The 26778-nt window shown below is 39.6% G+C and overlaps 1 protein-coding gene across 3 annotated transcripts in view; it reads right to left on the reverse strand.

Annotated features, from left to right (window-relative positions):
• Window positions 1–26778, reverse strand: part of LOC144818798 (phospholipid-transporting ATPase ABCA1-like) — a 3252877-nt gene that overhangs the window by 1898930 nt on the left and 1327169 nt on the right. For 2 of the 3 annotated variants that reach the window (XM_078676562.1, XM_078676560.1), the window contains exon 15: window positions 21088–21310. The exons of the other annotated variant lie outside the window; for it this stretch is intronic. In XM_078676562.1, the coding sequence (XP_078532688.1) occupies window positions 21088–21310 (223 nt within the window). The remainder of the gene's footprint in view (window positions 1–21087; window positions 21311–26778) is intronic. 3 annotated transcript variants of the gene reach the window in all.

The raw sequence follows: 26778 nt of genomic DNA on the forward strand, positions 1-26778 counted from the left end.
CCCCACTTATAAAACAAACACAATTGGAGATCCAAGTGAGTTGGTTTAAGTTTATGAGGAACTTTCAGTTGAAGCATTTCTTCAGCAACATTGTTGAACCCAAAACAAATCAGGAGACAGGAAACCTACTTGATCTTAAACCAAAAAGTTAATTCATGGCACCTCTCAGTCACAAGGTATTAGACGCTTTGGATACGGTAGTTGGTAAAGAACTACAAGAACTACTCAAAAGAAAGGAACACAAGAAGTCCAACTTATCTATAAGGGAATGGAACACAATCAAAGAATTGGCTTCTGAAGAAAAAATAATGTTCTGTCAAGCTGATAAAGGTGGTGCAATAGTCATTCTTGATTCAGATTTCTACCTTCAAAGCATAGAGGAACATGTGACAGACCAAAACACATACATGAAACTTATTTTGAATCCCACAAAGGAATTTAGTAAAGTATTGGTCACAATCATTGATACAGCACTTGCAAAAGGTAGCATCAATGAGCAAAACAAAAGATTTCTCATAATAGACAATCTGAAAACGCCATATCTGTACATGATTTCCAAAATCATAAATGTTTAAACAAACCTCCATTCAGACCAATTGTCAGCACCAGAAATTCCATTCATGAACCTGTAGGAAAATACATTGATAAACACTTCCAACCTATAGTTCAGGGTATGTTCATGTACCTACGTGATACCACTGACCTTCTCATTAAAATCAATAACATCAAGATTGAAGACCATGATCGACCCATTCTATGTGCAGTAGATGTCAAGTCGTTATACAGTTCCATTCCTCACGACATGGGGCTTCAAGCCCTAGAATCATTTCTGATCAACCGTAACAAAGATGAAGATCTCAATATATTTCTGCTAGAATTGATGCATTTTACACCTTATCATAGTTACTTCACTTGGGATGACAATCACTACACACCGCTATCAGGAACTTCGATGGGGAATTGCGCAGCTCCTGCGTATGCAAATCTCTTTATGCATCGGTTTGAGCTTGACCACAATTTATCCAAGAAGACCTGCCAAGACAATTTGATCACCTATCATAGGTACATAGATGACATTTTTCTGCTTTGGAAAGGATCTGAACCCGATTTACTACAAGCTATTTGTGAAATCAACACGAGAGAGGAAAGGATCCAATTCACACATTACATTAGGATGGCAAGTATAGCGTTCCTGGATGTCACCAAATCTACAGATCGGAATAATTTTCGACATTTCTTTAAATTCCACCAAAAGTCCCTAAAACGTCATTTACCTTATTCACGATTGCTTAGGATTAAACGAATTTCATCTTCAGAAGAAGTAACAGTAAAAGGATTTTACAAAACTTCAAAGAAAGACCATATCCTGAACTAATTTTACAAGAAGCAGTTGACAGAGTGAAATTGAAAGATAGAGTGGAATTGTTAACACCTAAAGTAACACCTGTCACAAAAAAAGAAAGAATGGTGTTCGTGTCAAAATACTCTACCAAAAGCATGAAGATTAAACAAACAATCGCAAAATACTGGCCTTTGGTACAAGCTGTACCTGATTTTAAAGGCATATTTCAACACCCTCCAATTTTCACATACCAACGTACCAGAAACTTGAAACAACTTCTCAACAAAAAAATCAGTAGAAAAGATCTAAATTTCAGAGGTACCATCCCATTTGATAATTGTGGGAGCTGTAATAACATCATTAAGGACACTACCATCATGAACCCTACTCGGGGTACCCCTATCAAATTGAGAGTGACAGCTACATGTGACACTACCAATGTAGTGTACATTATAAAGTGTCCATGTGGACTACAATACATTGGGAAAACGGAACGTAAAATAAAAACTTGTCTCATAGAACACAAAAGTAACATCCATACTAAAAATCCAAAATCCACCATGGCAACACATTTTTCGCAAAGGAATCACAACATCAGTGAACTGAGATATATGGTACTGGAACAGGTACACATTGAAGAAGGAAGGGACAACAGACAATATCTTTTGCAAAGCGAATCATACTGGAACACCAAACTGAACTCAATACACCCCAAAGGTTTGAATGATCGTTTAGAATATAGTTGCTTTCTGTAACAAATTGTGGCTGTTATGTATTAAGAACTACATGTGTATTGGTGCACCTTTTGATTAGAGAGGTTTGTTGTGTACGCTTTGTTCGATTATACTGTATCACACTGCATCAGCGTTTTGTTTAGGGCCGATATTGAGGGATTTTGCACATTTTCATTGGGGGGCATTTTTCTTGCGTGTATATGCTATCTTCGTGTTCGTTTCGGGTTCTAACACAATTCAGATCTGTTCGCGTTTTCACACTTGGACAGTTGCATACCTTTTAGAACATATTCGTTAGTGGATAGGCTATTGTCTGTTACTATGGTTAAACACTTTCTTTACCGCTATGTGCTTTATTGAGACATTGTTCAGTGTTAGTACACTTGAAGATTTGTAATTGTTTCTTCAACATGATTAATTTTATAAGGCACTATTATTGGGAAGCACTATTGACACCTTGATCTGACTTGCAGTTAGAATTAGTTTTGAACACTTTTTACCAGAAGTGTCATAGCGGTTCACTGTCTTTTGGATCGCCGTTATAGTCTTTTTTCCATGACCATTGCTACTTCCGGTTTTCTTGTGGCATTTAATTCTGGGAGGAAATGTTTAGGTACAAATGTCCAACGAGAAGAGGATAGAGAGAGCGCATATCGACCTTACGACAGGTATTTCATAGAGCGTAGTGGCTGAATGGGTGTGAGAGTTTCCGATGATTTCACGGTTGGCACTCTGACATAATAACACCGATAGAATTCCGGTTTTATACAGACTGGTGGCAGGGACTCTATGCACTTGTTAAACATACTTCACACTTTCGCATACCGCACTCTCCGATAACGTACTTGAAGATGTTTTTTCACAGGTACACACATTTTAATAACGCAGTGTTGACACAGGTGTTTACCGGGTTACTATCTGGTTTAAATTCATCGCATGAGATACAAGGTTCCTTTCACTTCATGGTACTCACGTTTATTCCTTCGGTTTTACACACAATATGCACAGAATTGATGCCTTTAACATAGCAATGCACACATGAGCTCCTGGATTAGTAAATCACATTGTATATGCATTTCTAGTAGGAATTATCCCCCAACGAAGGGCCGATGCCCGAAATGCATTGGGGTACCTGTGTAATGAGATAATTCACCTCACTAATGGTATGCATATGAGAAGACTCATATGAATCAAATTTTGAAAAATGAAGCATAAAACAAAGATGTTAAGACAAAATAAAGCAATTTAAGAACCGAATAACATTGATATATATTTTTTTAAGTGGATGAAGATTTGAAAAGCGGCAATGTCGTTGCTATGAGTGTTCATTGAGTTTGCTCACTACCTGTTGAAGGGCGCCATTTTTCCAATTTTACCCAACACCCCAAGGGTCAGGAGGTGGTACTCACAAGCACCTAAGAGGATTACACAGATTACATTCTCATAAAAAACACATAAATATAGGGTGTGCAACCGCAACATAGACATTTCTTGCAATTAAAAGGTTGGACATGTACTTTTAAGACTTCTATATCCTGGTAGAGAAGAAATCCTTAATTCGTTTTCTACTACTGTGAGGCCTACTCCTCCCTTAGGATAACATTTGGGATTCCTTATTGCATTTAATAAGCTGTAATTCTCAACTGGGAGCAGGTTTTTTGGTATCTATAAAATTGTAACGATAAACCCTCTTAAATGGTAAAGTCTGCTTTTTCATTGCAATTTTGAAAATACCACTTTTAGAAAGATTGCATTTTCCTGCCCTTAGACCTTCATGCCTACAGCCTGTCTTGGGTCACATGACTGGGATAGCTGACAGTTTGACTTTGTGAATTCTTCCAAGACAGTCACACAATGGACAGATTAGGTGTGCCTCAATGGGCCACCTGCCTGCAGGATGGCCAGGAGCTGAGTGCAGCCCCGCTTGTAACTAAACAACATGTGCTCTGCTTTCACACAAAGGCCTAATGACACCACAATGCCCCTGCAGCCATCTTTGAGTCAGGTCAAGGGAGTCAGGAAATGCCATGCACTTCATACAACTTTTACAGAAGCTTCTCCACCCTTCCAGCTGAAGGGCACCAGGGTATACAAGTAGGACCTACAGATCTACTCTTTTGTTCACTACTGGACATGTGGAAGAATTCCTAGAGAACCGACTGCTGCTGTGACCTGCTGTGCATTCTGCAAGACAGCTGCTGAACCTGGAAGGACTGCTTTGCTGTATGGAGGCCTGCCTTTAACTCTTGGTGGTCAGCTCTGCTGTTGAGTGCTGCGTCTTCACCTGAACTCAAGAGTACCAGAGGGACTCCAAGGACTAGTTTGCTTGCCTCCTAATCTGAGCCACAGGGACACAGAAGGCTCCTACCATCTTGAACCCATGCAAGGACCCACTTTGAGTGAGCCATGAACCCCCAAAGGGCATCTGACCAGTCCTGTACCCTTGGCTGGGTTGCTAAAGTTGCCCAGGTGGCAAAATCGCCAAAGTGAGAAATTTGGGCAAAAAATGCTCTGAGACCCAAGATGTGACCATGACCAACCTGCTCACAAATCCACCCATGGTGCATCGCTGGTCAGACTGACTGCAGGGCTTTTCCCACTCCATTCTTCCCCACAGCAGCACATTCTTTTCAATGGTCCTTTGCTACAGGGTTGTCCAACCTCGTGGAACTGTCTTTGTTTACAGCACTTTGCCCATTCCCCTTGGAGATTTTTGACTTCCATTTCAGCGCCTAGGTCCGAACTTAGAAATCTTTACTGCGACCTCGACCTAAGGTCATCTGACGTTAAAACTCCCTCCTCAGACACCTCCTGCAGCCTTGCCCCACTGAACTTTACCTTCCCAAACACTTAGTCCAGTGGTAAGTGCTGACCAGGCCCAATCCATTTCATATGTTTGAACTGTGCTGTATCCTAGTCCGCCATATTTCTTTTACTTTGACCCAGTCTTGCACAACTAGATGTTTCACTTTGATCTTTTAGGCTCTCATTTTTACTAAAAACTTTGAAAATTCATGAGTCCAGTTTTACTGATTCAATTGTTGTTGTTTTGATGTCACATAATTTATAAAACTTTACTCTCTTTTTCTAAATTACTTTGGGTTTTTTCTTGTGTTGTGCTTTCATTGTTTTGCTGTTCCTATGCTGCATAAATACTTTAGACATTGCCTTTAAGTTAACTCTGACTGCCTTTTGTACCAAGCTACCCAGGGTTATGCACAGGTTAATTATGTGACTTTTTACGGTTTACGCTGCAAGGGATTATGGCTGTTGTTTGACTAGCAACCCGATTTCTCACAAGGACTTACCCCCAACTTGAAGGACTCTGTGAAGGAGGAAGTCTGTGAATATACCAAAATGTATTTAGTGTGATCTAATCAAAGATGTTGAACTGTGAGAATAACCATCACACAAAATGTAGAGTATCCCTGAATGACCCAGTACAACCTCTGCCAAAAGGTGGTGGCTGGAAATACTCACTTAATTGAGTCCATACTAGAGCAAGGCAACTGAGGGAGATATTAGGGAGTCCATGCAATTCTCTGATCATGGACTTGCAGGACAGTGCTTGATAGAGCAGAACTTGCGAAAGGTTACAACAGTGTTGCTCACGTTGCCCCTTAGTAAAGAATCCTGCCCTGATACTCTTCCAAATACTCTGTGATACTAAGTGATTCATGTTCATCGACCTCTGCAAGCAATCTTTTGCATTCATTTGCTTGAGGGCAGTCAATGCCTCTTTGTATTCCGATTATGAAATAAACTTCTGGTATGTGGCAGAGGTCCGCAAGACTATACAGAATGCCCCTCAATCTTCAATCAGATATTTAAAAAGAACCTGGATTCCTTGCAGTTGGTGTGCAATTCAGTCCTGGTCCTGTATATCGATGACCTATTAGTGGTATCAACATCCCAATAGGAATTTAGACAAGTAATGATTTCACTGTTCAACCGTTTGGCTACAAATAGGCAGAAACTGTCCCTAACCATATTGCAATAGTCCAAAAAGGAAGTCCTCTGTCTAGGACACCATATTGAGAAAGGAGATAGAAAGATGTCACAAGAGAGAATCTCTGACATAGTAAAAATGAAACCTCCCACATCTCAAAGAGAATTCAGGATGTTTTGGAAATGGTGGGCTACTGTTTTCAGTGGATTTTTTGAATGAATGAATGAATGAATACATTTGTTTATTTGATGTCCAGTCTGTGTTCTTGTCTTCTGAGCCCACTTATGATCATTTGAAATAATCTAATCCTGACATAGGGTTACTATCTTGGGTTGCTCAGATACTAATAATTTGCTCCAAAACCTTAATGTTCGTATAGCCATAATTAAGGAACAGGGGTGGAGCTCAACCTCCAGCCGAATGGCTAATACAATTGTACATTTAGGGAGGAATAATAGGTTTTTTAAACAAACATCCCTCTACCTCATCCAAACCTAGAATTTTATCTAAGTCCTGTACTTCTACTCCATATATTATATATATATTATTGCTTCATAAACTCCTATCATCTGTTGAAGTGGATTCCTAAATTTTCCCAACTTTTCCCTGGTGGCAAAGCATCTACAGAGGCTAACAAGCAAAGATGCGTCTGATACGCGACCACAGGAAAGCAAATGTGTGAGTGCCTTCCTTAAGCAAAGAGGAAGTCTCCGCTGCACCCCAGCTCTAGGAATGTCTGACTATGAGAGGGATTTTGTGTTGTACTGCAGTGAGAGCAGTGTGTGCTATCTGGCTGTGCTCTCACAGACCCATGGTGAATTCAAATGCCCTGTCACCTACTTTCCTGCCACAGTCGACTCAGCAGCTGCCACATTATAGGGTTACCTAAAGGCAGTGGCAGCAATTGGTGCCAGAATGCAGCAATGTTATGATTTTGTAATGGGTTATCCCCTTACAGTTTTCCCATTCTGTTGATATCCTGCTCATACGCACTTGAACCTAAACATGATCAATAGCAGACTACCATGTTACAAGCAGGTTATCTTCGCTGCAGAAAATATCACTTTGCAGAGATGCTTCTGCCTCAATCTTGCCACCTTGCTTTCTTTACCTGTGGCTGATGAAAACAATGATTGGATTGACCATGACTGTCTTGATGTTACAGAATTGAATACCATGTCACAACCCAACATTCAAGATGTCTTTCTGGAAGATCCTAATCATATATTGTTTGTAGATGGCTTTTCCATAATAGTTGAAAGAGAGATTTTCAAAGTATCCTATGTTGTATGCACCTTAAAAGGCGTGGTGGAAGCCTCTGTTTGAGTAATGTAACTTCTGCACAAATTGCTGAACTAATTGCATTTACTAGTGCTTTTTGTGTCTCTAACAGTCTAGGAGTCACTATATTTACTGATAGCCATTATAGGTTTGGCATGGTCAATGATTTTGGACAGGTGTGTTGCCAGAGGGGTTTCATGAATTTCTCTGGCTCTCCCATCCGGAAAGGAATTGATGTCATCAATCTCTTAGAGGCATTACAGTTGCCTGTTACAATAGTCATTGTCAAATGGGCAGCACAGAGGAGTGGATGTGATTTTGTGACCGCTGGCAACCGCTATGCGGATTAAGTAGCCAGATAATGTGTGCTTGGGTCTTGCACATTTAATAGAGATTACTCACAGGACTCTGAATGTGATGTCACTACAAGCCTCTTGAACAAAGTGAACAGGAGAGATTGGTCAGAACAGGGTATGGGAAGAATCAGGAAATATTTGGGTTTAATCATATAGGAGATTCGTCCTATTTTACATCATGTTGTCCCCTGAGGCCAGAATTTTTTCAAGGTCCGACACATATAGGGAGGGATGCAATGTTGCACTTGTTTAAGACAACTGGTTCAATTCCCCATTCTGTGTAACATCTGAGAACCTATGTCACTGAAGGGTCAATTGTCAACAGTTAAATGTAGGCAGGGCACCATAGTAGCTTTATTGAGATCTGGTGGTACTTTCAATCGCATGCAGTTGGATTATGTTGAGATGCACATGTGGAATTGGCTTCGATACATCTTAACTATGGTGTGTATTTTTGCGCTGGGTAAAGGTGTATCCAACTAGGAGAAATTACAGTCTCACTGTAGCCAAGCTGTTGCTGAGGAAGTTGGCTTCTTGGTTTTGACTTTGGTTTCTTTGGAATCAGATCATGGATCTCTTTTCAATAATTAATTGATGTGCATGTTGTGTACCGCCCAGTAGATGTTTCAAATGCTTCATTACAGCTACAAGCCTGAAGCATTAGGCACCGCAAAAAAGATCAATGGGACGCTGAAGTCCAGACTTGTCAAAGTGTACACTCCACATCCCTTAAGTGGCCGGATGCCCTTCCCTTGGTGCTGATGAGTCTTCGAAGCAGTCCAGGTCAGAGGACAGGAATGACCCCACATGAAATACTCATGGGAAGTGCCATGAGACTTCTCGCTGTGCCTGTGACTGCGCATCTGGATATTACAGATGATGTGGGTCTCAACTACTGCAAAGGACTGGCTGATGTGGTGAGTTCTGTCTCTCATCAGGTTGAAGCGGGGTCTCCTATTCCAAACCAAGAACAATGACACAACCTTAAGTCCTGGAGACATCGGCCCTAGTGAGGAAGCAATTCAGGAAGTCGTGCCTTGAGCCCCATTGGAGTGGTGCTTTTTAAGCCATCCTGTTTACCAACACTGCTGTGGCCTTAAATACAGAGTGCATGTTTTTCAGACCTGAAGAGTGAGATAAGCTGGTGAAGAGGTGGTAACCACAGCCACTGATTTGCAGAGTAAAACTCCAGAAAATCCCAGGTACGCAGTTGGGCGATTGGAGGTTGTACCCTAGTGTCTCAAAGTAAACCTGAGACAGATGCTGAGCAAGTGGAGAATAAGTCAAGAGTAGCAAAGTGAACCACGCTGAAGAAACTGTATAGAACAACGTTGATCCTGGAAACGGACAAAGAAGTGCATCCAGAGAGGTCAAGAAGAGAAAAGTGGTCAAGAAAGGGTAAAAGACAGAGGGGCGTTTTTACAAGCCCTTTGCGCCACCAGTACGTAAATAAGCCCCTAAGTGCTGTTCTGTCAGAGGAGCACTTCCCAGAAACCGTCAACAAATAAACAGAAACATGCTAGCAAAGTCACAGAGACAATGTACAGACTATGGTCAGAAGATCAAAGAGAACACAGGTGCCTAGTCAAAGGTACTCCACTCTCGCATTAACATATTGAGAGTGACTCAAGAACACATGAGACACAGTCAATCTTCACACAGTGAAGATTGACTGATTTTTTTTTACACAAATCCAAGAGAACTACTGCAAACTAACTGAACTTTTTTTAAACTTATGAAACTATGTAGGGCCCATGCTGCCGTATGAGAGTAGGTTGTCATTTTAGAAGCAGCTGATGTTAGGCTAGGAAGAACTTTTGCAGACAAACTTGCATACTCATCTTTGAATCAATCAACATTTTTCTGATTTGCACATGCAGAAGATCACAAATCGAATGTGCTTACTTTTTATTGCCGTTCCTTGAAGTCTGGCTCAGAAGAAACCATGCTGTAAATCTCACCAAAAATACATTGAGTGATACCAAGTGTAGTGCACTATCTTAGTCTTTTTCATGATGTTCCTATTCGTGGGCCTAAATTCAATCCACCATAGCTAAACATATTGCAACTCATTTAGATGAGCATGATAAATGTAATATGATGAATTTACATGGATATGGTTCCCAAGAGAATTATACAAATAACATGTTCTTTAACCTGTTGCACGAAAAATCTAAAGTCATGCATATTCATGATTGCTATATATGTGCTTACTTGTCTCCCTCTACTGCTGAGGGAGTGGTCAATTATCACTTGCAACTTACCTATTTGCTTTCATTTAGTATAATGTTTAGTCTTCTTTTTCATCAGGGTGGCTTTGAATATTATTTCTTGAACTTTGACCTGGTCATTGAACAGTAGCCTATGTCCAAACATTTGAATCTGCTTTACAACGCTAGATATATGAATACTGTTTGGCATTTCTTTAGATCTGTGTCAAAGATACATGTTTCCAGTACACAGAAAGAAGAATTGACCTTACATTAACTAAACTTTAGAAAGAGGATATTGAGAAATTGGAGGAAAGACCACAAGGTGTTGGTGCACAAAGCCAAGGGAGCACCTCAGGGTGAGTGGGAGAATGTAGTTGAGAAACTAAAAGATGTTGGGGTACACCTAAAGTTGAATTTTAATTGGAAAAAAGAAAGGAAAGCTTCGTTCCATGAGGGAAAATGAAAACGATTAGATAGCTTCAAATGATGTGTTTGAGCAAATGTCCCCAGAGTTTTGAAGTGTAAGAAGACAACTGTTTGGGAGAAAGGATCATGTAACTCCTGGAGTTTATTATGTGGGTGAAAATAACGTTTAATGTAATCTGCCTCCAAATCGGATAGGCGGCTGATGCCTACCTTAAGTGTTTCCAAAGGTGTATTGTATAAATAAATCAGATGCTAATTAAGGGATGTTTCATGGAAGACACAAGCAAAGTGCTTCACAGATAGTAGGTGACATATTTGGCGCTATGATTCCTTCTGTAGGAGAAGTTTTGAATGACCTTAATATCAACTTTGGTTTGGTTTACCAATTGGAATTCAAGACTGCAGGAGCATTGTCTGCTATGAACTTGTGACTATTAGTGCTATGGTTCTTCAGAATAGACTTCATTTAGATATCTTACTCGCAAAAGAGGGCAGAGTCTGTTGCGGGATATGCACAAGCAGTGCTGCACATACATGCCTGACAAGAGGAAAGAGATTAACAAGCTTGTAAATGATATTACTGTAGTTGAAGGAGTTGGAAGAAAAAGCTGGCTGGGAGGCAATTGGGAAAGGTTTATTTCTGCAGCTGGGGGCTGGCTTTGCAGCATTGGTAGAGGGACATTGGGGACTACCTTGAACCCCATGTTGATCATCACTATTGCTATTTGTTTGGTTTTTGTATGAGATGAATTAGAGAGATGACTGGAAGGAACAGTTTAGTGAAAGGAGTCATTGACAAAGGGAAATGTAAGAAAGGATAAGGGAGAAGAGGTAGAGCTGAAGGAAATATGGTTCATCCTAAAGATGAGATTTAGGGTCTAAAGTAGCCTAGACAGGCATTTAAAATTCAGTCATGAAAGGGACTTATGAATCATATCAGATCAATCATCTTTATTTGGTTTATAAAAAACGTAAACCATAAAAGAGTATACATTAAAACGTAATTTCACACATGATTATAAAATCCATAAATACTACAAAGCTGCAGCCTTAAATTGTCAGATGGATATATGCACCACCCGTAGAACAACATTTGCGAACACACAACAGCCCATTACATCTCCTACATTAATCAAATACATCAGTGCTGGTCTTTATGTAGTGAAATTCACATTTAAAAGTAGAGGTTTTAACAATGTCCTCATTGGGACAATATATAATTAACAAAACAACATAAAGGGCATAATTATGTGATGCCGGTTAGGAAGCCTCAGACCACTGGTCGGAGGCTTTCAGACCGACATGGTAGGTTTAGAGTCTGACCGCCATATTATGATGGATGTGGTTGGAGTTTAAACTGTTGGGGAAATCCAACCTGGCTCAAGGTGCCCGTCAGCCAGTCGTAAAGCGATCATAATCCTTCAAGGATGACATTTCCACTGTCAGGGTTATGATGTTGGTTTCCGACAGCTAATCCATGTTAGCCTTTCTGACATGGATTGACTGTCGGAAACTGACTTTGGGGGCACCTAAGAGGGTCCCCTTCCACCTTGGCCCTCCGCATTGTGGCCTTAGAGGCACCTAGGTGCCCCCCTAAACATCCCCGCACTGTATGGCAGGCTCCTTGAGGAACCTGACACATGGTGCAGGGATGTTTACAAACTTCAATTTTTCAATGTAAGCTTGTGCTTCTGGCCATTTTGGTCCACACTCAAACTCCCATTGAAAAATTTAAGTTTGCGACCACACCATGTGCGGTTGTATCCTAATGGGGTTGTCAGAACTGCTGACCTATGGTCGGGCGGTTCCTTCCCCTGAAACGGTGTCGGTCGCAGGCAACTCCGACCGACATCATAATCAGGCCAAAAGTGTGTAGTAAATTGAAGTGATGTCCCATCAGTGGGACAAGGAACCGTATCTTTTTTCAAAATATCACCTCAGGGAATGACACCAAATGATGAACTAGACCTTTGCTTAATAGTGTAAGCATATATCTGTGATGTCTTTCAAATTTTTAAAAGGTGGGGATGGACATCATCCTGAAAAACCGTATGGAAAACCCTATATGTGACTCAACACAAGCTTGTTCTGGTTTTCTAAAGGCAATCCATAATGACTTAAATTCCTTTCTTTAATAACTATTTATCAAACTTGGTGTTTGCAAGAGCTTGTGATCACCCAATTTATTTTAAAAAAAAAATCCTATTTTGTAACCATGGAATCTAATTAGCATGGTCTGAATCGAAGCAATCCTTTAAAATCTCTCTAGTAAAGGTAATTTCTGACTTTTTCCATAACACATCCAGCTTAAGATATAAAACAGTCTCAATAAAGGGTATACCTAGCCCCTTATGAATAGCAGATGCGTACATAGATTTCTGCAGAGCAAGCAAGCGTCTAAGAAACGTGTTCTTTTGTCTTTTGACTATCAAATTAGAACCAAATCCCCATAGACGCACCCCACACAGTGCCCGGCCTATACGCTACTGTTATATATAGCTAACATTTCTCTTCAGATTTGGAGTGCATTGTTTTAGCAAATTTAAGAATGCCTTCTGATATAAGCTATAGATTGAAGGAGACCTGTTCTTAATGTCTGGTCCAATATGAGAATGTTGATATTCTCATGTGGTGCCACCCATTTATGTGGTGTGTCTGTGTTTTCGGCCTTCCCATTACCACAGATCATAGTAAAGCTCTTTTTAAGGTTGACCTTCGGATCCCTCTTATCCATAAATGCAGTTAAGGTATAAATTAGGTTTTGTAAACCATTCGCTGGTCGTGATATCAATAAACCATCATCTGCATTTAACAGTAAAGGCACCTTTCAGTCTCCTGTTTTAGGGCTATCAGAGGTAATTGACTATAATTCCATGTCCTCCCCATTAATATGAAGGGAGAAAAGAAAGGACACCAGCACACACCCTGACTTATGCCCCTCTTTATCTCAAAAGGTGTGGTACATTCTACCTTGAGACTATATCGGACCCTTGTCAAGTTTGAATACATCTTCGATAAACTACTTACTAGCTCTTCAGGAGCAAGGACTATTTTTAGGGTCAGACACAACTTGCTATGGTTGCTCAGGTCAAAAGTGCTACTCTGATTCATAAAACACAAAGAAAGAAAACCAGGTTTCCCCCTTGTTTATTTCCTCACTATCTAATTGAGATTCAGTGATTGTTCAGGTATGCCCAAACCCTTTCTGAAACCATGTTTAGACTTTGTTAAAATCATGTGCTCCTCTGCCCAAAGCCCCATACTCTCTAAAAGGACCCTACCCATCAACTTAGCTGAAGAATCCAAGAGTGATATTGGGCAATAACACACATGGTCACCCTTGTTGCCCTTTTAATTTTTTTTAATATTAATGGTCTCCTGCCATGAGGGTGGTAGAAACCTGGTTCCTGCAACATTGAGAACATTGGTTAAAAGTGGAGCCCAGAGATCCACAACATTCCATTTGGGCCTGCCACCTTCCCTTCACAACTTTTGATTGTCAAAACCAGAGAGTTATGATCACTCACAGACAACTTTCAATACGGAAATCACAAACATTTATTATTATGATACAAGAGCATGTAATGTGATAAACTGTCAACTTAGCCTCTCTCCAATGGGATAGAAGCCACCCTATGATTGCTAGTTTGGTATGTTGAATTCAAATTATATTTTGCCAACAACATATTCAAGCTTTCATAAAAAAGTATTATGCAAAAAATGGGTTACTGCCCCTCCTATGTCGAAGAACTTCACATGCTTCCTTTGGCAGAAGGGGACATGGCCAATGTTAAAGTCCCCTGCCCATAGAACGAATAGATGTATGAGTCATTGCCCAGGGTCAAGACCACCTCCTTATGAGTATTATCAAATATATCATTGTAAAAGTTAACAAGGATTTTCTTTTGACTCCAATAGAAGAAATTTATAAAAGAGGGAATCTGTAAAGGACTTGGAGATTAGGAAAGGGGATACAGTTGAGAACAGAACAGCAAGACCACCCTTTGTTCTCCATGCCATAGATGGATTAGCTAGAGTAGATACAAAATCCTCAATGAAACGGGGGTCTATTGCCCATGTTTCCTGTACAAATATTACATGTGCCGAAGTGCATAAATGTGCCAATCTGTCTTGGGAGGTTTCCTTGCAATACCTGCCACATTTCGTGAGACTATTATTATATCAGCGGGTGTCCTATTAAAATCAATATCGAGGTCTGATTGTTGGGTCAGAGACTTATGAATGTTTCATGTGATGGTGCTCCGAGCCATCAGAGGGGAGAATTGATGAGGCACTGTTATTCTGATCTCCTTAAATAATTATACTAATGCAAATTATATACGTATATATGTATATCCTAAATTTCCACCTTACGTTTGACCACAGTTAGTGCTTTTCACATTATATTCAACAATAGTTAAAGTTGGTTCATTTATAGTTAGCCAGAGTCAATGTAGGACCCAGGTAAATATTTCATGTTAACATTGAATATGTGCTTACGGCTGGTGTGTGCTATCACATTCTTTGTCTCATTTCGGGAGTTGTGTCCGCAGTAGCCTTATCAACTAATTGTAGCAAACGTGTTAGTTCTATGTAATTTGTTTATGCCTGTGAATTCCACTGAAAGTAAAATAATAAGGGCCAAAAAAGGTTTTGCTCCACCCTGCACCACGCAAGAGGACACAAAACTTAAAAAGAGATTTACCAAGCCAAACAAGGCTATCATGGTGCAAGTGTGCTTCACTTACCAGAAATTACCCAGGTTTCTGGATGGCAACTACTATCGGGAAACATTGAAATTCAGATTTGGTTTTGGAAGCCTCAGCTCTTGAATTGGAGAGACAGTAAGACAACAGCAATATGGGTTTAGACAATCACACTTCGGGGCCAATTACGATGAGTGTCGGAAAGCCTCCGAACTCAGGTCGGAAGCTTTCCGACACTCATCGTCGGTTTCTCTTCCGATCGCCTATTTACAATCTAGACGGTCGGAATTGAAACCATCTGGTCATCCCTACTGGATTCTGATGGGCTCAAGGAGCCCTTCAGCTAGTCGGAGACTGGCCGGTAATCCCAATGGACGGCGTTTCCGCTGTTGGAATTATGATGCTCGGTTTCCCACAGGCTTTTCATGCTGGGCTTTCCGACATGGAAAGCCTGTCAGAAAGCGAGTTTGGGAGCCCCTAGCAGGGCCCCCTTCTCCTTGCAACCTCCAGTTGGGGGCCGAGTGGACACCTATGGTGCCCCCCTGTTGATCCCTGCATCAGGTGGCAGGCACCTTGAGGTGCCTGCCATGAGGTGCAGGGATAAACACATTCTCCCATTTCTCTATGGGAGCTTGTGCTACAGCAAGTTTACGGCCATAGCACAAGTTCCCATTGAGAAATAGGAGTATGTGACCGCACCATGTGCATTTGCATCATAAATGCGGTGTTAGGACCACTGTCCGATGGTCAGTCGGTTCCGAGACCACATCGGTGTCGTAATAAGGCCCTTTGTGTTGTTTTAAAGCATTTAACCAGGATAAAATAAATCTATGGTACAGAACAGGGTCTAGTTCTCTCTTTTCCGGTCCAAGTGAAAACTAGAAAAATCTATGTAGACCCTGAAATGAGGTTCAAACCTTTTCAGGTTACATTTCTATGCTTATTAACCATCCACTCAGTAGATAGAGTGATCCAATGCATAGGTGATAGTTGTTTAAAGGTCTAATGTAACTTAACATTCTTAAAATGTATGGTGATTTGGCAATGACTAGGAATAGAGTGAATTGGGAAAAACTCATTCCAGTTAGTAAAAATACAAAGCAAAGGAGGAAACTGCATATTGAGTTGGGGAAGGGGAAGATTTAATATTCTAACTTCAGTCTAACAAGCATTGAGGAAAGCATATACCTGTGGGGCAGATTTACAATTCCAACTCCAAGCTAACAAACATTATGAAAAGTGCATACTTTTGGGGGGGGAGGGTTTGCTATTCGGACTCCTTTCTAACAAGCATTAGGAAAAGTACACAACATGAGGGCCATTGGGTGAGATTTACTATTCTCACTTTCTAATGCCAATCAAACAATCATTGTGGAAAGCGCATACAGTGAGGCTGTAAGATTTACAGTTCTAATTCCATTCTAACAAATGTTAGGAAAAATGCATACATTGCTGAGGGGGTGAAATTTACTAGTCTAACTTAAATCTACCAAACATTTGGGCAAGTGACTGGAAGGTCAGCTATGCTATTCCAACCCCAATATAAAATAACATTGGAGAAAAGAGTTTATATTGAGGGGACAAATTTTATATTCTGACTCCATTCTAAAAAGAATTGGAGAAAGTCCATATATACGGACTGAGGAGGGTGGGCATATTTCCTATTCTAATTACAGTTTAACAAATATTAGAGTAGCACATACATGGAAAGGTGATTACATGTACAACTCGTGTCCATTCTAACAAATATTGAGGGATACATCAGAGGGATCAGATTGAGAGTAGCCAATATGATAAGTACATAAATGTAAAGATTATTAAAAATAAACATGAGCACATTTACAAACTTAATGTTCAAATAGAAATAAAAATAGAAATCATATTTTTTATATTTTTACAAAAACAATTACAGTGCTTTTTAAAGTATTCAAATTCATCAGAATTGATTGAAAAAATTAATCATATGCCTTTAAATAAGCAGTATCCCTCCCGCTCCATTATAAAAAACACAAACTAAAAAACAAAAATTCCTAGGAAAATGAAAAACTATTTTAAAATCCCATAAAGTTAAACTTGATTTTTTGTATATATTTAATTTCAAAAATTTTTTATAATGTAATAATTTATATCAGAAAATACAAACCATCTATTTTCTCTATATATCCTGCAACCTATATTAGCAATTTGTTTTATGGTAATTATATGCACTTTTGAAACAAATGACACTAAATTAAATGTAATTATACAAACTGCAATCCCTTCATTTGAGCTACATTTTAGCTGGAAATACATTCTCACATCCATTTTATATATACAAGGACGCATTTTCACTAAAAGGAAGCACCATGGCTCGTACTACATTTTGACTGATAGTGGCCTAAAAATACATGATGTGGCATATTAGCATAATTTCGGGTAGTCTGCATAAATAGTTGAACAAGGATTACTGAGATTATGTGAAATAATGATGATTAACCAATATTTTGCCATTGCCATCAAAAAGGTAAAAACAAGCAAAATAAGGAAAATGAGAAATGTACTTAATTTGTAGATTAATCAATCACTAAAATTATGTAAATGATTTTTAGAAACTGCCCCACAATCCACCAATAAAAGCTGCATACCCCTAAAATAAAAGTAAAACATATGCATAACCAAAATGACAGTATATAGCAATACAATTTAAAAATATTAAACAATTAGCAGTAAGAATAGCACTACCAACCCAAATCCCAATACGCCCCATGAATGATATATGTATATTTTTCAAAATGCATAAATAAAGTTTTATATTTAAATACAAAATATTTTCCAATTTAAAAATGTTAAGACTGAATAAATTAATCAATAATTATCAATGTGAACATTTTTTATTTTAAACAGAACCCAACCATTCCCCCAGTAAATATCACACCGACAAAGTTAATGTATCACATAATTAAAAAAAAGAAATATAAACAAATAACAGCTAGAAAATAATAAATGAGCACCTTATTAAGAATAAAAAATTAATTACAACAGAATTTAAAATAACACTATCAACCTGATCCCCTAATAATCCTAACCCCAAAACATATTTTACTTTCCTATAAAATTTTTGAAAAATAGTTACAAACAATAATTTTATAGCACATAATAAAATAATGTAACGCTTAAAGCAACATTTTAAAATGTGATATTATTATGAATTGGTAAAAAATAATATATGGTCTGATTATGATGGCGGTCCCTCGGCCATCGTAACAGGGATCTCCGCATGCCATATTACCATGGCTTCTGGACAGGTGGCAGTCATAAACACTGACCGCCACGGTCCTGACAGGCAGGCTTTATCCGACCGCCTGTCGACCTCCCTGTAGTCCCAGAATGGCGTTGGTGTCTGTCAGGCATCACCGTAGGGATTACAATATCCCTTTCTGCTGGTCGCTCTGCGGTGGTCAAACCGCAGCAAACGGCAGGTGGAAAAGTATTTGGGGACCCTGTATCGGGCCCTCCTGACCCCCTGGGTCAGGAACAAAGGCCCTGGGGGTCACCTATGGTGCCGCCCTACATATCCCTACACCATGTGGTAGGCCCCGCATGGTGCCTGCCACGTAGTTCAGGGATATGTGTGGGGTGTTTGTTTTGTCTCGCAGCGGGTGCAGCAGAGCGCAGCACCCGCCATAATACAAAACATAGGCAATGCGACTGCCACGCTGGTGGTCGCATCCTAATTTGCCCTGTGGGACTGCCGCCTTGTAAGCGGGCAGTACCAAATACGATTGGATGGCGGAGGGACGAAAGTTCGGCCAGCATCCTAATGACCCCTATAGTTATCTTCCATAGTTTGTTCATGATATTTTTTGTATTCACAATACTTCGACCATGATATACGGTTTCAGTTAATACTTTTGAGTTAATATTTATATTGAATATCTAGGGTTTGTGTATGTATAATCTACACATGTGATTGTGCAAGGTTATTGAATTAACATGCAAATCAGACAGGTGATGACACTGGTGAAGGCTGTAGCCACGTAATAGTCATATTTTCTCTATTGAACATGCAAATATGGGACACTTTCATTTGTGCAAGTCTATCACTTAATGTACTCATAGAAACATGTTGTAAGTTCTTTCTATTTTGCACATACCTTTCCAGATCTAATGTGCACAGTCTATTTTTGTAACAGAAATTAAAATTCTCTTGTAATCTTTTGAGGTGCAGTTGGATGAAGTATTGTTGCATAATGCAACAGGATACAGTTACTAGGGATGTATGCTGAATGTATGCCTCACGATGGAAAAACACATCTCACAATTACAAATGTGGCATGCTTCCCTAGGTCAAATATAATTTTAAAAGCTGAAGTTTGTCCTAAACATAATATTTTGGGGGTTAAGATTTGCATGTAGTGTACAATCAGTAGAATCCCTAGACCCAACAAGTTTAGATTTCTGAAATGGTTTCAGTAAACATCATTTCATCTAATGTCTCATTAAGGATTTAAAATAGGAGCTCTCGAACCCAGATTGGCAATGATAAACATTGAAATATGTCTACATACAGATTAAAGATCTAATTTTCATTAATTTATTTCACAATTACTAGCACATAATAAAATTACTAAAAAAGTTTCTTAGGTTAAACTCAGTCTTCATTGCTTAAGTGGTGATATTTCTTCTGTGCTTTGATCTGTAGTACTTCATAACAAAATCCTGCTGTTATGTGATACAATGTATGGTAACACAATTCCTTCTTATTTATTATCTCAGATTTCATATGTTAATTCTGTGCAACAGAAGCAAGAATTTTGGAAGTAGAAATGCTGATTGTTTGAAAATAAACTAAGAAATAGATTGGTACTAATTAAGAGAAAACTAATTAATACATTGTTAAAAGCCTGCGTAGTAAGATATGAAAGGATGTTTCCTCAGTGTATCTAATGTATGTTATAGACTGACTTCATTTGTTTCCACTGTCTAGATGTCTCCATGTATCCACCCCAGAGCTCATGTGTCCATACAGACAAGTAGCTTAAAAATATATGCACATTTGTGTAGGCATGCTACCTACCTATTCTGTCAAATGTTCATTTACCTGTGTAGGCCTTATTCACACTATGTACATCTACTAATAAATGCATAGATAGAATACATTATCAATGTTATCTTAAATGGAAAATTGTGTTTGTCAATTCTCTACTAAAATTGACTCTGAAAAGCATAAAAGTGTGTGTATTTCATCTAAGGCTGTGATGGTATGCAAGATATTTCTAACAACCTTGAAAACAGGAGGCTGGTAAACAACATAAAATATCATATTTACCATTTATTGACCACTGACCACCTGCGCCCAACTAATGATGTACTAACTTTTTCATTTTTTGTTCAATTTCCATCACATTTGCTGGCCCAATAGAACCTTAAACTAACATACTGATCCAAACAGGGCAAACAATTATAAATGCACAGTCTTTGATTTACAAATACAGATATCCTTGACCGTTTACTAGCTTCAAGAGCGTCTTGCCAGCAACGAGCACCTTTTCTGCCAAAAAAGAATACCTTCTCCAGAAGAAAGATGTTAAATATCAGACAGACAATCTTGAACTCGTTCTTTGACTCTGGGGGCCAGCAATGAAGCCTCAACATAAGAAACCATATTGCATTAAGCAACCTTTCCACCTTAATTAGTATCATCTATGAATGTCTATGCTTAGTTCTTCCTTGGCAAAATGTCATAATGTTAGGATTTAGTATGTATGCTAAATTGATCTGAAATGTTTACTTTAATCTGTGTTTTCTGTCAATTATAATCTTTTTGCAGAAACATAATGTATGCTAATCTAAGGGTATAGTTAGCCTCTGCAATAGCATAAACTTGCATGGGCAAGCATTACTATGTGAACAATTTTCCATCACCATAAACCATAATATATCAATAAACATAGTTAATATAAATGTTGATAACATTCGTTTTAATTTTGATAATTTCGAGACAGAAATCACCTTTTAATTTGTAATCAATTTGCGTTGATTAATACTCCAGGCAAGAATTTCTTGTTTTATAGCACTTATGATGGGAATATTTAACTAACCTTTATCAATATGGAAAGTAGCGCAGATGACACAATGAGCAGTGCCATATTATCCATGAACCATGTTAACCAGATGATGCTGTTCTTCACACCTACCATCCTCATAACCTCTTTCAGTCTCAGCTCTTTCTCATGTACTAAACCCTTGATGATCATGCAGACGGAAAATATAAAGGCCAGCGTCAGGAACATTGGAAGAATATTTCCAATATATTGAGTAAAGCTGTTGTAAGATGAAAGAAGTTTGGTTTGCAGTTACAAAAAGATAACTTTACTGGTTAACAATACGCATGGATTCTAATAATCTGAGTTTTTTTTTATGTATTGCCTCAGGAAGTATGTCAATACTATGAAAATTCCTTATAGGATTATGAAGCAAATGCCAACAATTGCTAAACAGAAAATAATTGTGTGCATATTTACATCAATCATGTGCCACTTTGTGCCAGAAATAATTCTTAGCTTGTTAAACTTTAATCATAACTAAAAAACATGCCTTTTGCACAACATACAGAAAAGTGCATAACACAAGCAACACTCTTTAGTTTGTACATCATATAAAGGTTTACTTGAGCTTATCTTAGGTTCAAGGCTTTATTAAATCGCCTTTTGGCATCTGCCTTTTGGTGCTTCAAAACGTAAGGACATTTTACTTCAGTCAAAAATATCAATAAAAATGTAACTAAACCGATTCAATAAACGGATTTTTAAAAATAGCAATACAACGCCATATTGGAGTCCTATTGCCCCCACTGTGGTATTTTTAACCTCAGCTACAAAATGCGCAGTCACAAGTTCTCTAATTAAATGTACAACTGTTTATGTGGTAGTTTACCGTAACTTTCATTCTGGCAATTAAATGGCCTGTGAACAGAGTGTCTCTTCAGTTGTAAAGCACAGTGCAGTTAAAGGGTACAAAACTAATAATAAGTATTCTCTCACTTTCAGCTTAAAATTTAACGTGCTTTTAAAAGTGCATGTTTTCTGCATCTATATTTCAAAGTATATTCTCAGTGTGTTACACGAATTAAAAACTTAGGTTTGATAGGAAAGTGCTTTCAAAACCAAATCTTCAGCATATAGTTAAACTGATCTGAAAAGACCAGTAGTAAGTTTAGAGTGCTATAATCCAGTCTGGCGGCCCTGTTTGTTCAGCTGTGATGAGTTATCCCAGTCTCACCGCCTGGCTGCCAATTCACTTTCACAAATTCTAAATATGCTCCAGACTCTAAGGGCCTCATTTATGAGGCTGTGCGTCACTTTTACGCCGCTGGTGCGTCACTTTTTGTGACGCACCAGTGGCGTAAAAAAAGCGCCTCGTTGCGCCATATTTACAAAGTGATGCATCTAGGTAGATGCGTCACTTTGTAAACCCCTGCGCCACATTATACCTGCGCCAGGTATAATGTATGCAAGGGGGCGTATTGATGCAAGAAAGGGTCATAGAAGTGACGCAGTGAAATCTATGAGATTTCACTGCGCCACTTCTGGGACACTAATGCGTCAATTTCTTACGCCTGCCTCACAGCAGGCCTAAGACTGACGCAGGCCCTTTCACGTGGGGCTTGCCCCATGTGAAAGGATACATTGCTGGAGTTGCGTCACTTTTGTGACACACTCCAGCAATGCGTCACTTTTGCTCCATACAGATACATCAAAAATACTGACGTATCTGTAACTCCTTGCGCAATGATGCGTCATACTGTAAATATGACACATCATTGGTGTCGCAAGGAGGGCGCAGTGAAAAGTGACGCATCGCTGTTTTCACGCAGCGATGCGTCACTTTTCATAAATGAGGCCCAAAGTAGTCATTCTATTCAAAGATGTGAATACCTGTCATTCAGCAAAGCTTGTAAAGATATGTTTCATATTCACAAACTAGTTAAAGAATATCAGATTTTGTGGTGAAAGACAGCATTGGAATGGCTTATCCCTGGAATTGGGAATTTCTTTTCTGTTTGAAAAAGAGTCATTATCCATAGATGACTGATTTTAAATCTTAAAATACCCTGATTCACCCATGTCAAGAGAACTGCCTAGAACAGCTGAAGATATATTTTCACCGCTTGCTACACTGAACAATCCATTTCTCCTTGCCTGACAGAAGTTTCCAGATCTGTCTTTATTCGCTGGCATCATAAACGTTCTCCAGTGGACAATGGAGTTCTTGCCCATCAGTGAATCCTTCTTGGTCCTGTGGAACGTCCCTCCTGTAATTCGGTGTCGCAGAACACCCTGTATTCGAGGAATCTCTTGTCTACTTGGAGCGCATCCCATGGGCAACTTTAAAAAGGCCATTTGTCCTGATTGCCCCTGTGTTTAATTCATTGATGTAGCTGGAAGGTACATATTATCACATAGATATAGATGAAGCTGTTGTTGTTGAAGAGATATCCTGCAGTCCAACAGGAATTGGACATTTTGGTATGGACCTGTACTGGATTTGTAGGGAGCCTCTCCAACTAGAAACCATGGGTTGGGTCTGAAGATTCTGAGACTTTACATGAAGGTAGCTGTGCTAAAAGAGCTTTTTGTATACAAAAAAAACAAAATAAGCATTTTATAGAGACTACTCAGAAAAACCATGACATAAAATATTTCATACTCTGAGCTATTTGGACAGGAAGAGTAAGGAAACAGAGGGCCGCTAATCAGATGTATTCCAACCTAATGGAACTGTTTTTGGCCACAAATGTGAGACTTCCACCTCCAGAAATGTTTCTAAGTTCAACAGTAAAACATTTAGCAAGGAAAAATCAACAACTTCTAGCTTGCTCTGATTTCTCACCAGTCGCTCGTAGAGTATCAATCAATCAATTTTATTGTTTCAGGTAATTAAAATCATAACAGTATTACACTTATGATGACAGCTACGGAGAAACACTCCTCCAAGTAGCCACAGTTGATGCTGCCCCGCCCCCAGCAATGGAGAAATGGAGTTTGGCAATCTCGAGTGAACGTATGAAGTAAGCTATGGGAACTCGGGGGAAAGTACTGGAAAAGCACAGAGCTCCCGCTGGCCGCTTCTTTGCTGGTCTTCCTCTCAGGAATACAGCGGGCAGAAGTATGGCTTTTGGATTTTGCCGTCGTAGTCTTTGGTGTCTTTGCAGGTACATCGGACATGCCACCATTGGCCATCACGAGGTGCTAGTGTCGGAAGTAGGCACCAGGGATCAGTTCTAAAGGGAAGACGCCAGGGCTTCAGAGCACAAGAAACGCCAGGAACGTCATGAACACCAGTGGAGGTTCCATGGAGGCTGTAGGCTGAGGGGGCTGACGAGGTACGGAGGTACAGAGCTGGGACTAGGTGGAAGGAGGTGGGAGGGACTTTCTCCTGTCTGTACAATTGCTGAATGTAGCCCTAACATACAGGGTTTTGGTGAAACCTGGGAGCAGCTTGTGCAGTTAGGGGGGCACTTGGACAGATTTGAGGATCTGGACTGGAAAAGAATTAGAAGGCGGTGAAAATGGGAAAGCATTTGAAACACTCAAGCGCAGTAGCCAAGGTTGATTCAGAAACCGGGCTTTGTTTAGCCCTGGCAAAAAAAACAAAAAACAAAAAAAACGGGCTTTGTTTAGCCCTGGCAAAGGCAACTGCAGTGTTAGCTAGAATGGAACGCAGCACCAATCCTCGCGACTCAGATGTTAGCTTCAAAAGTTCAGAAGAGGAGTTGCCCTCCTCTCTGTCTCTGTCTTTGGAACAGGTAGAAGGAGATATACAAGCTGCACAAAATTTGACAGGGGTCCCATTATTGTTGGCTAAGGAACAAAACAATGCTCTAATAATTGGAGAATAAAGTTTTTGGGGTGTGGGGAGCACACACATTTTTGTTATGGTAATCCACTGGTGCTACGTCTAATAAGGGTAGTCACTCCTCAATGAAGACGTATGGTTATTTCAGGATTGAGCACCTGAATAGACGTGCGCTGTTCACCTGGTGCTATGCACCTCTAAAATATAAACACTTTTTATCATCAATTGATTTTTAATGAATCATTTTATCATTTTGTTGATTGAACATATAATCAAAAAATGCAAGTTATTTCACCATACTGATATTACATTGCCTTTTTTCATGTAACCAAATATTCCTCAGTATACATTTTAATCATATTATGAACATTTATTTCACACAATCTTGCTTTGCTGCCCAATGCATTTCGGTACTCTAAGGTACCTTCATCAGGGGCCGATCTGCAATGACAAAGGAAAAAAGAAACGATGTAAGTGTAATGTGTTGTGCCCATGGATGTTGTGAATCGTATATTATGTGGATTCATACCTGTGTCTACTGTTCGCTTGAAGTACTCTGTGAGTGATGAAGAGAGAGTAAAATGTGTTCAGTCAACCAATAATCTAGCGATAACAATGTAAGCAGAATATAATCATATCTCTTATAAAGTGCTCACCAGAATCCTCAGAGCTAGGCTGCTGTCAATAAGCTGCAGATTACAAATAAACCGATATACAAATGAGAAAACCGTTTTTACTATTCATCTTAAACACTATCTCGTCAATCAATGTTAACATGACAAGTCCATACCTGTGTGATGATCACAAGTGTCAGATAATCCTATAGGAATAAGTTAAACCATTATCATTATGTCCAATTATCAAGGACCGAAATTCAACAAATAACAACTCAAAAAAACTCACAAAAAAACGTACCTCTATCGTATGATTTGATCAACCTAAAAAGTAAATCGAGATTGGAAAAACGGTAAGCATCCAACTGCCACTATTATTGCCACTAAACGAGGCTTAAACAAATGTCACGCTGTAACACCGTAGTGTCCGTGCGTTACCCTAATATTTCTGGCGTTCGCTCTAGTAATCCCGATGGCTCCAAACAGAGTTGCAACTAGAGTGCAAAAAAACCTTCACTTTATGTAATCTTCCTAAACCTATTTTAGAGGTGCATAGCACCAGGTGAGCAGTGCACGTCTATTCAGGTGCTCAATCCTGAAATAACCATACGCCTAATAATTGGAGGGCATAAAAATTAACAAAAGGGTGCCAAGGACTTTCCTCTTTTTTGAAAAAACATCCTTACCAGCTCCTCCCAAAATTATTACAAAATCACCAGAGGTGCCAGGGGATTCTCCAAAGGGCTCTTTACAAGGCCCGATATCATCACGATGTGTCCAGATGCCTGGACAGGCTACATTTTCTTCCCCAAAAAAGGGTCAGGCAGTAGAAGACCCGGCCGGTTCGACAGAATTGTCAGCTCCGGCAGAAGAGAAGGTACACAGTCAGACCCAGTTAGTGATGTGTTAACTCGAAGGTAATAAGACGCCACCAAGAGAGGCACAAAATCTACTACAGCAACAGGATCCCGTCCAGCCTCAGTCTCAGCCTTGGTCCCAGCCTCTGCCACGGGGGGTGGGGTGGGGGGGGGACTACCGGGTGAAACCGGCCTGGAAATTGAGAATTTGTCTGCTGGGAATCTGACGCCGGATGGGATGGCACCCCAATTCAGCCACAGTATTGCGGCAGAAGGGCCTTTTATGCAACAGATGGACATAAGAGATACGCTGAACCTTATTTTGGAGGAGATCAGGGAAATGAAAAAATCACAAGAGCTTGAGATTGCCTCCCTCCATCAGCGGCTCGGCAAAATTGAAGAGGCAGTGGCACGTTTACCAATCAAACTGCAGAAAGCCGAAACAAGAATCACGCTGCTAGAA

The sequence above is a fragment of the Lissotriton helveticus genome, chromosome 2_1 (genome assembly GCF_964261635.1).
Source record: "Lissotriton helveticus chromosome 2_1, aLisHel1.1, whole genome shotgun sequence".
NCBI classification, from domain to species: Eukaryota; Metazoa; Chordata; class Amphibia; order Caudata; family Salamandridae; genus Lissotriton; species Lissotriton helveticus.